The sequence below is a fragment of the Ranitomeya imitator genome, chromosome 2 (genome assembly GCF_032444005.1).
Source record: "Ranitomeya imitator isolate aRanImi1 chromosome 2, aRanImi1.pri, whole genome shotgun sequence".
Lineage (NCBI taxonomy): Eukaryota > Metazoa > Chordata > Amphibia > Anura > Dendrobatidae > Ranitomeya > Ranitomeya imitator.
In genome coordinates this window covers 811,646,805-811,661,129 of record NC_091283.1, presented here as the reverse complement: position 1 = coordinate 811,661,129, position 14,325 = coordinate 811,646,805, and the positions used below count along the sequence as shown (strand labels likewise).

The 14,325-nt window shown below is 43.6% G+C and overlaps 1 protein-coding gene across 1 annotated transcript in view; it reads right to left on the bottom strand.

Moving 5' to 3' along the window:
• Positions 1 to 14,325, bottom strand: part of LOC138665907 (disintegrin and metalloproteinase domain-containing protein 9-like) — a 105,035-nt gene that overhangs the window by 75,545 nt on the left and 15,165 nt on the right. The window contains exon 2 of the mRNA XM_069753860.1: positions 7,585 to 7,667. Coding sequence (XP_069609961.1) covers positions 7,585 to 7,667 — 83 coding nt within the window. The remainder of the gene's footprint in view (positions 1 to 7,584; positions 7,668 to 14,325) is intronic.

Sequence of the window (14,325 nt, the reverse complement as noted above, 5' to 3'; positions counted from 1 at the left end):
GATGGGGACGCAGGATGCAGCAGCACATAAGGATGGGGACGCAGGATGCAGCAGCACATAAGGATGGGGACGCAGGATGCAGCAGCACATAAGGATGGGGACGCAGGATGCAGCAGCACATAAGGATGGAGACGCAGGATGGAGCAGCGCATGACAGGATGGGGACGCATGATGGAGCAGCGCATGACAGGATGGGGACGCAGGATGGAGCAGCACATGACAGGATGGGGACGCAGGATGGGAGCAGCGCATCACAGGATGGGGACGCAGGATGGGAGCAGCGCATGACAGGATGGGGACGCAGGATGGGAGCAGCGCATGACAGGAAAGGGAACGCAGGATGGAGCAGCACATGACAGGATGGGGACGCAGGATGGAGCAGCGCATGACAGGATGGGGACGCAGGATGGAGCAGCACATGACAGGATGGGGACGCAGGATGGAGCAGCGCATGACAGGATGGGGACGCAGGATGGAGCAGCACCTACCATGATGGAGACAATATACCAATATCAATGCTCGCCACCCGGGCGTAGAACGGGTTCAATAGCTAGTATGTACATAATGCTGCATGAAGTGGTCACCAGCCAATATGTGTACAGTACAGACGCAGAGAGCTATTAAGTGCATGGAGGGTATAAACAGATGCTAAATGGGATCAGATTTGAAAGAACATTTTGGAAGGGCAAAACTGGAATAGTTACATAAATGAGGTGAGGCGGTAGGCCAGTCTAAAGAAATGCATTTTTAGGTCAACTGTGGGTATTGGGAATTAATCACATGGTCCTGGGTAGTGCATGCCAGAGAATTGGTGCAGCATGAGAGAAGTCTTGGAGACGGCAGTGGGATATTCAGATTATTAAGGATATTAGTCTCAGGTCATTAGCAGAACGGAGGGAATGGGTAGGGGGGGATAGACAGAGATGAGGGAAGATATGTAGAATGGTGCTGAACCATGAAGCACTTTATGGGAGATAGTGATAAGTTTATATTGGACTCTGTAGCCAGCGGATGGGCAACCAGTGCAACGACTGGCACAGGGTAGAAGAGTCGATGTTGTGGTTGGAAAACAATATGACATTATTATTCAGGATGGATTGGAGAGGGGAGAACTTAGTAAGAGGGAGTCCGGTTAGCAGAGAGTTGCAATAATCCAGATGAGAATGAATAAAAGATAACGTAAGAGTTTTTGTAAAGTCAAAGCAAGAAAAGGTCGAATTGTAGAGATGTTGTGACATGACAAGAGCACAACATATCATTGATGCAACCACACTGGGCCCCAAGAGGTAAGGAGGCCCATTTCTATCTCCAAAGCAGGTGGAGCTGTGCATTATGTTGAACTCTTGGGCTGCAAAGGGCCCATATACTGTTCTTGCACAGGGGCCATTTTTCGTCTGTGTCCACCAGTGGTGCTATCATATTCCACAGCGCTTTACAGACATCATCTCTGTCCCCATCGGGACTCACAATCTACATTCCCTATCAGTAGGTCTTTGGAGTGTGGGAGGAAACCGGAGAACCCGGAGGAAACCCACGCAAACACGGGGAGAACATACAAACTCCTTGCAGATGTTGTCCATGGTGGGATTTGAATCCAGGACCCCAGCGCTGCAAAGCAACAGTGCTAACCACTGAGCCACCATGCTGCCCTTTTTATGACGTTTACATTTCTTTTTCAGGCCAAAACAGATGCTCCCAGATGTAACTTTGAAGTCTGTAGTGCAATATGAAGCACATTACATACAGTGTATTATGATGTGTGATGTATTTGTGGCATTTTCAGCGTCATTTGCATGGTTTTTTTTTTACATATACAGCATACTTGGTGAATGGAATTTTCTGGGGTTTTTAACCCCTCTGTGACCTTAGACGTACTATCCCGTCGAGGTGCCCTGGGCTTATCTGACCCTGGACGGGATAGTACGTCATAGCCGATCGGCCGCGCTCACGGGGGGAGCGCGGCCGATCGCGGCCGGGTGTCAGCTGCTTATCGCAGCTGACATCCGGCACTATGTGCCAGGAGCGGTCACGGACCGCCCCCGGCACATTAACCCCTGGCACACCGCGATCAAAGATGATCGCGATGTGCCGGCGGTGCAGGGAAGCACCGCGCAGGGAGGGGGCTCCCTGCGGGCTTCCCTGAGCCCCCCGCAGCAACGCGATGTGATCGCGTTGCTGCGAGGGTCTCCTCACCTCCCTCCCTGCTCGAGCCCCGGATCCAAGATGGCCGCGGATCCGGGTCCTGCAGGGAGGGAGGTGGCTTCACAGAGCCTGCTCAGAGCAGGCACTGTGAAGGCTGCAGCGCTGCATGTCAGATCAGTGATCTGACAGAGTGCTGTGCAAACTGTCAGATCACTGATCTGTGATGTCCCCCCCTGGGACAAAGTAAAAAAGTAAAAAAAAAATTTTCCAAATGTGTAAAAAAAATAAAAAAAAATATTCCAAAATAATGAAAAAAAAAAAAAAATATTATTCCCATAAATACATTTCTTCATCTAAATAAAAAAAAAAAACCAATAAAAGTACACATATTTAGTATCGCCGCGTCCGTAACGGCCCGACCTATAAAACTGGCCCACTAGTTAACCCCTTCAGTAAACACCGTAAGAAAAAAAAAAAAAAACGAGGCAAAAAACAACGCTTTATTATCATACCGCCGAACAAAAAGTGGAATAACACGCGATCAAAAGGACAGATATAAATAACCATGGTACCGCTGAAAGCGTCATATTGTCCCGCAAAAAAAGAGCCGCCATACAGCATCATCAGCAAAAAAATAAAAAAGTTATAGTCCTGAGAATAAAGCGATGCAAAAATAATTATTTTTTCTGTAAAATAGTTTTTATCGTATAAAAGCACCAAACCATAAAAAAATGATATAAATGAGGTATCGCTGTAATCGTACTGACCCGAAGAATAAAACTGATTTATCAATTTTACCAAACGCGGAACGGTATAATTGCCTCCCCCAATAGAAATTCATGAATAGCTGGCTTTTGGTCATTCTTCCTCACAAAAATCGGAATAAAAAGCGATAAAAAAAGTCACGTGCCCAAAAATGTTTTCAATAAAAACGTCAACTCGTCCCGCAAAAAACAAGACCTCACATGACTCTGTGGACCAAAATATGGAAAAATTATAGCTCTCAAAATGTGGTATTGCAAAAAATATTTTTTGCAATAAAAAGGGTCTTTCAGTGTGTGACGGCTGCCAATCATAAAAATCCGCTAAAAAACTCGCTATAAAAGTAAATCAAACCCCCCTTCATCACCCCCTTAGTTAGGGAAAAATAAAAAAAAATGTATTTATTTCCATTTTCCCATTAGGGCTAGGGTTAGGGCTAGGGTTAGGGCTAGGGCTAGGGTTAGGGCTAGGGTTAGGGTTAGGGCTAGGGTTAGGGTTAGGGCTAGGGTTAGGGCTAGGGTTAGGGTTAGGGCTAGGGTTAGGGCTAGGGTTAGGGCTAGGGTTAGGGCTAGGGTTAGGGCTAGGGCTAGGGTTAGGGCTAGGGTTAGGGCTAGGGTTAGGGCTAGGGTTAGGGCTAGGGTTAGGGCTAGGGTTAGGGCTAGGATTAGGGTTAGGGTTAGGGTTGGGGCTACAGTTAGGGTTGGGGCTAAAGTTAGGGTTAGGGTTTAGATTACATTTACAGTTGGGAATAGGGTTGGGATTAGGGTTAGGGGTGTGTCAGGGTTAGAGGTGTGGTTAGGGTTACCGTTGGAATTAGGGTTAGGGGTGTGTTTAGATTAGGGTTTCAGTTATAATTGGGGGGTTTCCACTGTTTCGGCACATCAGGGGCTCTCCAAACACGACATGGCGTCCGATCTCAATTCCAGCCAATTCTGCGTTGAAAAAGTAAAACAGTGCTCCTTCCCTTCCGAGCTCTCCTGTGTGCCCAAACAGGGGTTTACCCCAACATATGGGGTATCAGCGTACTCAGGACAAATTGGACAACAACTTTTGTGGACCAATTTCTCCTGTTACCCTTGGGAAAATACAAAACTGGGGGCTAAAAAATAATTTTTGTGGGAAAACAAAAAGATTTTTTATTTTCACGGCTCTGCGTTATAAACTGTAGTGAAACACTTGGGGGTTCAAAGTTCTCACAACACATCTAGATAAGTTCATTGAGGGGTCTAGTTTCCAATATGGGGTCACTTGTGGGGGGTTTCTACTGTTTAGGTACATTAGGGGCTCTGCAAACGCAATGTGACGCCTGCAGACCAATCCATCTAAGTCTGCATTCCAAATGATGCTCCTTCCCTTCCGAGCCCTCCCATGCGCCCAAACGGTGGTTCCCCCCCACATATCGGGTATCAGCGTACTCAGGACAAATTGGACAACAACATTTAGGGTCCAATTTCTCCTGCTAACCTTGGAAAAATACAAAACTGGGGGCTAAAATATAATTTTTGTGGAAAAAAAAATATTTTTTATTTGCATGGCTCTGCGTTATAAACTGTAGTGAAATACTTGGGGGTTCAAAGCTCTCACAACACATCAAGATGAGTTCCTTAGGGGGTCTACTTTCCAAAATGGTGTCACTTGTGGGGGGTTTCTACTGTTTAGGTACATTAGGGGCTCTGCAAACGCAATGTGACGCCTGCAGACCATTCCATCTAAGTCTGCATTCCAAATGGCGCTCCTTCCCTTCCGAACCCTCCCATGCGCCCAAACGGTGGTTCCCCCCCACATATGGGGTATCAGCGTACTCAGGACAAATTGGACAACAACTTTTGTGGTCCAATTTCTCCTGTTACCGTAGGGAAAATACAAAACTGGGGGCTAAAAAATAATTTTTGTGGGAAAAAAATTTTGTTTTATTTTTATGGCTCTGCATTATAAACTTCTGTGAAGCCCTTGGTGGGTCAAAGTGCTCACCACACATCCAGATAAGTTCCTTAGGGGGTTTACTTTCCAAAATGGTGTCACTTGTGGGGGTTTCAATGTTTAGGCACATCAGTGGCTCTCCAAACGCAACATGGCGTCCCATCTCAATTTCTGTCAATTTTGCATTGAAAAGTCAAACTGCGCTCCTTCCCTTCCGAGCTCTCCCATGCGCCCAAACAGTGGTTTACTGCCACATATGGGGTATCAGCGTACTCAGGACAAATTGGACAACAACTTTTGAGGTCCAATTTCTTCTCTTACCCTTGGAAAAATAAAAAATTGGGGGCAAAAATATAATTTTTGTGAAAAAATATGATTTTTTATTTTTACGGTTCTGCATTATAAACTTCTGTGAAGCACTTGGTGGGTCAAAGTGCTCACCACACCTCTAGATAAGTTCCTTAGGGGGTCTACTTTCCAAAATGGTGTCACTTGTGGGGGGTTTCAATGTTTAGGCACATCAGTGGCTCTCCAAACGCAACATGGCGTCCCATCTCAATTTCTGTCAATTTTGCATTGAAAAGTCAAACTGCGCTCCTTCCCTTCCGAGCTCTCCCATGCGCCCAAACAGTGGTTTACTGCCACATATGGGGTATCAGCGTACTCAGGACAAATTGGACAACAACTTTTGAGGTCCAATTTCTTCTCTTACCCTTGGAAAAATAAAAAATTGGGGGCAAAAATATAATTTTTGTGAAAAAATATGATTTTTTATTTTTACGGTTCTGCATTATAAACTTCTGTGAAGCACTTGGTGGGTCAAAGTGCTCACCACACATCCAGATAAGTTCCTTAGGGGGTCTACTTTCCAAAATGGTGTCACTTGTGGGGGGTTTCAATGTTTAGGCACATCAGTGGCTCTCCAAACGCAACATGGCGTCCCATCTCAATTCCTGTCAATTTTGCATTGAAAAGTCAAATAGCGCTCCTTCCCTTCCGAGCTCTCCCATGCGCCCAAACAGTGGTTTACTGCCACATATGGGGTATCAGCGTACTCAGGACAAATTGGACAACAACTTTTTGGGTCCAATTTCTCCTGTTACCCTTGGTAAAATAAAACAAATTGGAGCTGAAGTAAATTTTTTGTGTAAAAAAGTTAAATGTTCATTTTTATTTAAACATTCCAAAAATTCCTATTAAACACCTGAAGGGTTAATAAACTTCTTGAATGTGGTTTTGAGCACCTTGAGGGGTGCAGTTTTTAGAATGGTGTCACACTTGGGCATTTTCTATCATATAGACCCCTCAAAATGACTTCAAATGAGACGTGGTCCCTAAAAAAAATGGTGTTGTAAAAATGAGAAATTGCTGGTCAACTTTTAACCCTTATAACTCCCTAACAAAAAAAAAAATTGGTTCCAAAATTATGCTGATGTAAAGGAGACATGTGGGAAATGTTACTTATTAAGTATTTTGTGTGACATATCTCTGTGATTTAATTGCATAAAAATTCAAAGTTTGAAAATTGCGAAATTTTCAAAATTTTCGCCAAATTTCCGTTTTTTTCACAAATAAACGCAGGTACTATCAAAGAAATTTTACCACTATCATGAAGTACAATATGTCACGAGAAAACAATGTCAGAATCACCAGGATCCGTTGAAGCGTTTCGGAGTTATAACCTCATAAAGGGACAGTGGTCAGAATTGTAAAAATTGGCCTGGTCATTAACGTGCAAACCACCCTTGGGGGTAAAGGGGTTAATATAGTCTTGAAAACCCAAGAAAAATGTTGTACTAAAATAAAAAATGTCACAAAAAACACAACCTAAAACGGAAAAAAAAGTAAAAGAGGACTAAAGATGGCTATATACCTCTCCTCTGTCATGAGAAATCTTCTTTGATTGATAAATAAGCATGCTACTTGGATCAACCAATTTTAACTGCCACTGAGAGATATAATGAGTGCCATCCGTGCCTGGATACCAGCTCCATTCTTAATGAATAACTTTTTTGTTTTGTTTTGCTTTTTATTTTCCAGAGTTATGCATCTTTATTATATACTTCACTTTCTTATTTTACTTCCTTCTCTCTCAAAAATCATGTGGAAAGTGGTGTTTTAACTGCTTAATTTGTGCTCTTTTATAAACTGCTTTGAGCTGCTTCTCTAGCAAGAATCCGTATTCAAACACTACTTGTAAACCTTGTCTCCATGTGAAACTTTCTGCTCTCCTTCCACATCTTCAGACAGTGAGAGTGTTTGTAAATAGTGTGTGAATACAGATTCTGGCTAGAGCAGCAGTTCAAAGCAGCTTCTAAAAGAACATGAACTACGCAGCTAAAATAGCACTTTCAACATTGTGTTTGAGAAAGAAGGGAGAAATATAAGGTTATGGGGTATTTCACAAAGATTTATAACTTTGCAAAGGCTGATAAATTATTATTTTTTTTTTCTCTAGTCTTTAGCTTAGTTTTAAATAAAGAATATTGAAAAATTATTCATAAAATCAGATTAGTACAAGATGTACAACACAAAGTGTTAAAGTGACTACATACAGTATAGCAAAGTTAGCTGAACTTTAATAATTTCTTCAGGGCCGGCTGACTATCTAATATGTGTGGGAGCCTCCCCTCTCCCGATTGAAAACATTGTGCAGGTGTATCGGAGGTCGGAAGGAATAACTATCGGTAGAACTACCTATGTCTTTCATTATATACAGGATTAAAGGCTTGATTAGAGGATATGAATATAAAGGCTTACTGTGTTTTGATCCCTCCTCACTCTGTTCACCATTCGTTCCGGAAAAACAATTTCTTGGTCCTCCAGTCCAGAAACGAAATATCCTAAAGATACAGAATCGTTATCGTTATGCAAAAATGTGCTACAGATGTTTAATTTACAGATTACAGGAAATGCCACAATAATGGAGGCATCCGTTATTCTGGTTTTGCAATCATCAATGCAATATCTATAGCTTTCTAATTAAATAACTATGTGTACGCTACCGGAGATGTAATAGGAAACTCCCAGGCCCCGATCCAAAACCTGATCTCATTAATGGAGGTATAACGGTCATTGGACTCAGTCACCAGGTCTGATTACAGCTCCATTGTTACACCCCTCTGGAATTTCAAGGGTTACAGTCTTCTTGTCACATCCATGTCTGAACATACTGCTGCCACCTCTACCCTGGTCGCTAGATGGTGCTGGACTTAGGCTCGGACTGGCCCACGGGAGAACAGGAGAATCCTCCGGTGGGCCCCTGCGCAACAGTAGTTCACCATGTTCTTAAATGAGCAGGTCTTGGCACAATACACTTGATTCTCTACGTATAGACAAAGGCAGCAGTTTATTAATTTAACCATCTACCCAGTTCATTGCTATATAAATTTGTGATTACGGATAATACGTCATATTTGCATGAAGGTGAAAAGTGGGGATCTGGAGTTGGGTACTGGTGGGTCCATGGCACCCCAGTCCGACACTGGCTGCACTAATACTGCGGCGACTGCTGGCTTTTCAGCTATAAGATTGCTGAGACTAGTTGCCAATTTCTTGTCCACCTGTGTTTTGCTGCAGTAAGCTGGTAATGTAATTAGCTCTCTGCTGGGAGCCATAGGCGAAGCTCCCTTCATTATAAACCCCAGCAGACAGTCACTGGCTGCCAGTTACCTAGTTCAGCTTGACCCGGTCTCACTGATCCATTTCTCCTGTGTACATCTTTATTCAATTTTCTGACCCATAAACTAATCTGAAACCTTTAAATGAGGTGTCCACTTTGTCTGCCAGTCCTCCATTTCTTCTGTTCTGTCCCTATGCTGCCCGGTCCTTGCTCTTCTCTACTTTGTGCAGCATTGCTAACAATCTGACACATGGACATGTAACGAGCTGCAGCCAATCACTGGCTGAGGCCAGTCAACGCTGCAGCCAGTGATTGGCTGAGTGGTCATTTTCCGTATCCTGTGGGGAACCAGGACTAGAGATCAGCGGGGGAAATGAGAAACATCTGAACAGGACTGATAAGGGATTGTTGAGGTATGACTTTTTTTCTTTCGATTCTGACGTCATTTTTTAAAAATAAGCCCAAGGTACATCCCCATCAAGGGTTAAAGAGGAGGGGGTCAATTACTAAATATTACCCATCTTGATTATCACTTGCTTAGAGGCCAATTACTAAAGGTTCTTCCAGTTCCCTCGAGACGTAACCAAAGACTTCTAGTTTATATTAAACAATCGCGAAGATGGTGAAGGAAGATGACAACTCATGCATCCTGCTCATCCAATCCAGAGCAACCAATCAGAGCCCAGCTTTTATTTCTTAAACTGCTGTGGAAAAATTAAAGCTCAGCTCTGATTGGTTGATGCGGGAAATAATGACAGATTATATATGTTTTCTAATTATTTTGAGAGCACTAATCGGCGTCCATATTGTCATCACATGATATTATATAATTGCTCCAGGGGTCAAGTCCATGTTTATAGTATCAATAATCTTCTTAACAGCAGAGCGGCTCCGTCAGCACGCAACGCACCGGCTAAGGTCATAATCGCTCACCAAACATACTAATGTTTGTAGTCAGTACACGAGCGTCACAGACAGAGCTGAGCTCACCGCTCGTCTACCTCTCCAGGGCATATAATCATATCGTACAATTTAACCATGAATTGCGAGTTAAAAAATAATTAGACGTCAGTGTCTGGTCATTTTTTAACACATACTGCATATGAGTGCTTTTCCGAGGTTTCCTTCTTTTGTGGTTATTATACTCTAGTGTAATGATAAAGTCACAATGGCTTAAAGCTTCGTTTATAGGCTTTGTTCTATTGTGATGACAATACAGCACCACCTGTCGTTATATGTACGCTGTGCTCTGTTCTGATTATGTCACTGTGTACTTGTTTATTTAAAAGCTGACAAGTATGTCAGAATGGTGTCTCTACAATTCTAGGCTGTCTCCTATATTCATGATGTCAGAATGGTCTGTTTCTGTATTTCTAGATTGTGTTCTATTTTTTTGATATCAGAATGGTAAGTCTTTATATATATACTAGATGGTGGCGCGATTCTAAGGCTAGGTTCAGATTGCGTTAGTGCAATCCGTTTAGCGCCTAGCGCTAGCGGATTGCGCTAACGCAATGTGATATAAAGGGGTCGCGGTAACGTCCCCGCTCTCGCAAATCTCTGATCTGCGAGAGCGGGGAACGGACCGCGGGCGCGCCTCGGACGCTGCAAGCAGCGTCCGCGGCGCGCCAGAAAACACCGGCGCTTTGCTAGCGCGTGCCGAACATGGCACGCGCTAGTGAAGCGCGTTCCCATTGCCGTGAATGGGCGCGCTAACGGACGCGTTGCACGGCGTTAATTTCGCCGTGCAACGCTGTCCGTTAGCGCGGTCCCATTAACGCAATGGGAACCCAGCCTTACGCATCGGGTATTCTAGAATATGCATGTCCACGTAGTATATTGCCCAGCCACGTAGTATATTGCCCAGCCACGTAGTATATTGCCCAGTGACGTAGTATATTGCTCAGCCACGTAGTATATTGCCCAGCCACGTAGTATATTGCCCAGTGACGTAGTATATTGCCCAGCCACGTAGTATATTGCCCAGTGACGTAGTATATTGCCCAGTTACGTAGTATATTGCCCAGCCACGTAGTATATTGCCCAGTGACGTAGTATATTGCCCAGTTACGTAGTATATTGCCCAGCCACGTAGTATATTGCCCAGTGACGTAGTATATTGCCCAGTTACGTAGTATATTGCCCAGTGACGTAGTATATTGCCCAGTGATGTAGTATATTGCCCAGTCACGTAGTATATTGCCCAGTTACGTAGTATATTGCCCAGCCACGTAGTATATTGCCCAGTGACGTAGTATATTGCCCAGTTACGTAGTATATTGCCCAGTCACGTAGTATATTGCCCAGTTACGTAGTATATTGCGCAGCCACGTAGTATATTGCGCAGCCACGTAGTATATTGCCCAGCCACATAGTATATTGCCCAGCCACGTAGTATATTGCCCAGTTACATAGTATATTGCGCAGCCACGTAGTATATTGCCCAGTGACATAATATATTGGCCAGCCACGTAGTATATTGGCCAGTTATGTAGTATATTGCCGAGCTACGTAGCATATTGCACAGCGACGTAGTATATAGCACAGCCACGTAGTATATTGCCCAGTGACGTAGTATATTGCCCAGCGACGTAGTATATTGCGCAGCCACGTAGTATATTGCCCAGTCATGTAGTATATTGCCCAGCCACGTAGTATATTGCCCAGCCACGTAGTATATTGCCCAGTGACGTAGTATATTGCGCAGCCACGTAGTATATTGCCCAGTCACGTAGTATATTGCCCAGCCATGTAGTATATTGCCCAGTGACGTAGTATATTGCGCAGCCACGTAGTATATTGCCCAGTCACGTAGTATATTGCCCAGTCACGTAGTATATTGCCCAGTCACGTAGTATATTGCCCAGTTACGTAGTATATTGCCCAGCCACGTAGTATATTGCCCAGTGATGTAGAATATTGCCCAGTTACGTAGTATATTGCCCAGTGACGTAGTATATTGCCCAGTGACGTAGTATATTGCCCAGTGACGTAGTATATTGCCCAGTTACGTAGTATATTGCCCAGTGACGTAGTATATTGCCCAGTGACGTAGTATATTGCCCAGTTACGTAGTATATTGCCCAGTGACGTAGTATATTGCCCAGTGACGTAGTATATTGCCCAGTGACGTAGTATATTGCCCAGTTACGTAGTATATTGCCCAGTGATGTAGTATATTGCCCAGTTACGTAGTATATTGCGCAGCCACGTAGTATATTGCCCAGTCACGTAGTATATTGCCCAGCCACGTAGTATATTGCCCAGTTACGTAGTATATTGCGCAGCCACGTAGTATATTGCCCAGTGACGTAGTATATTGCCCAGCCACGTAGTATATTGCCCAGTGACATAATATATTGGCCAGCCACGTAGTATATTGGCCAGTTATGTAGTATATTGCCGAGCTACGTAGCATATTGCACAGCGACGTAGTATATAGCAAAGCCATGTAGTATATTGCCCAGTGACGTAGTATATTGCGCAGCCACGTAGTATATTGCCCAGTCATGTAGTATATTGCCCAGCCACGTAGTATATTGCCCAGCCACGTAGTATATTGCCCAGTGACGTAGTATATTGCGCAGCCACGTAGTATATTGCCCAGTCACGTAGTATATTGCCCAGCCACGTAGTATATTGCCCAGTGACGTAGTATATTGCGCAGCCACGTAGTATATTGCCCAGTCACGTAGTATATTGCCCAGCCATGTAGTATATTGCCCAGTGACGTAGTATATTGCGCAGCCACGTAGTATATTGCCCAGTCATGTAGTATATTGCCCAGCCACGTAGTATATTGCCCAGTGACGTAGTATATTGCCCAGCCACGTAGTATATTGCCCAGTCACGTAGTATATTGCCCAGCCACGTAGTACATTGCCCAGTCACGTAGTATATTGCCCAGTCACATAGTATATTGCCCAATCACATAGTATATTGCCCAGTCACGTAGTATATTGCCCAGTCACGTAGTATATTGCCCAGCCACGTAGTATATTGCCCAGCTACGTAGTATACTGCGCAGCCACGTAGTATATTGGCCAGTTATGTAGTATATTGCCGAGCTACGTAGTATATTGCACAGCGAGGTAGTATATTGCCTAATGACGTAGTATATTGCGCAGCCACGTAGTATATTGCCCAGCCACATAGTATATTGCACAGCGGCGTAGTATATTGCCCAGTGACGTAATATATTGGCCAGCCACATAGTATATTGCCCAGTGACATAGTATATTTCCCAGCTACGTAGTATATTGCCAAGCTACGTAGTATATTGCCTAGTGACGTAGTATATTGCCCAGCCACGTAGTATATTGCCCAGCTATGTAGTATATTGCCCAGCTACGTAATATATTGCCTAGTGACATAGTATATTGCGCAGCCACATAGTATATTGCCCAGCCACATAGTATATTGCCCAGTGACGTAGTATATTGCCCAGTGACATAATATATTGCCCAGCCACGTAGTATACTGGCCAGTTATGTAGTATATTGCCCAGCCACGTAGTATATTGGCCAGTTATGTAGTATATTGCCGAGCTACGTAGTATATTGCACAGCGATGTAGTATATTTCCCAGTGACGTAATATATTGGCCATCCACGTAGTATATTGCCCAGCCACGTAGTATATTGCCCAGCTACGTAGTATATTGCCCAGTGACGTAGTATATTGCGCAGCCACGTAGTATATTGCCCAATCACATAGTATATTGCCCAGTCACGTAGTATATTGCCCAGTCACGTAGTATATTGCCCAGCCACGTAGTATATTGCCCAGTTACGTAGTATATTGCGCAGCCACGTAGTATATTGGCAAGTTATGTAGTATATTGCCGAGCTACGTAGTATATTGCACAGCGACGTAGTATATTGCCTAATGACATAGTATATTGCCCAGCCACGTACTATATTGCCCAATCACATAGTATATTGCCCAGTCACATAGTATATTGCCCAGTCACGTAGTATATTGCCCAGCCACGTAGTATATTGCCCAGTTACGTAGTATATTGCGCAGCCACGTAGTATATTGGCAAGTTATGTAGTATATTGCCGAGCTACGTAGTATATTGCACAGCGACGTAGTATATTGCCTAATGACATAGTATATTGCCCAGCCACGTACTATATTGCCCAATCACATAGTATATTGCCCAGTCACGTAGTATATTGCCCAGTCACGTAGTATATTGCCCAGCCACGTAGTATATTGCCCAGTTACGTAGTATATTGCGCAGCCACGTAGTATATTGGCAAGTTATGTAGTATATTGCCGAGCTACGTAGTATATTGGCAAGTTATGTAGTATATTGCCGAGCTACGTAGTATATTGCACAGCGACGTAGTATATTGCCCAGCCACATAGTATATTGCACAGCGGCGTAATATATTGGCCAGCCACATAGTACAGGTCCTTCTCAAAAAATTAGCATATAGTGTTAAATTTCATTATTTACCATAATGTAATGATTACAATTAAACTTTCATATATTATAGATTCATTATCCACCAACTGAAATTTGTCAGGTCTTTTATTGTTTTAATACTGATGATTTTGGCATACAACTCCTGATAACCCAAAAAACCTGTCTCAATAAATTAGCATATCAAGAAAAGGTTCTCTAAACGACCTATTACCCTAATCTTCTGAATCAACTAATTAACTCTAAACACATGCAAAAGATACCTGAGGCTTATATAAACTCCCTGCCGGGTTCATTACTCAAAACCCCCATCATGGGTAAGACTAGCGACCTGACAGATGTCAAGAAGGCCATCATTGACACCCTCAAGCAAGAGGGTAAAGGTACCGTCACACATAGCGACGCTGCAGCGATACCGACAACGATCCGGATCGCTGCAGCGTCGC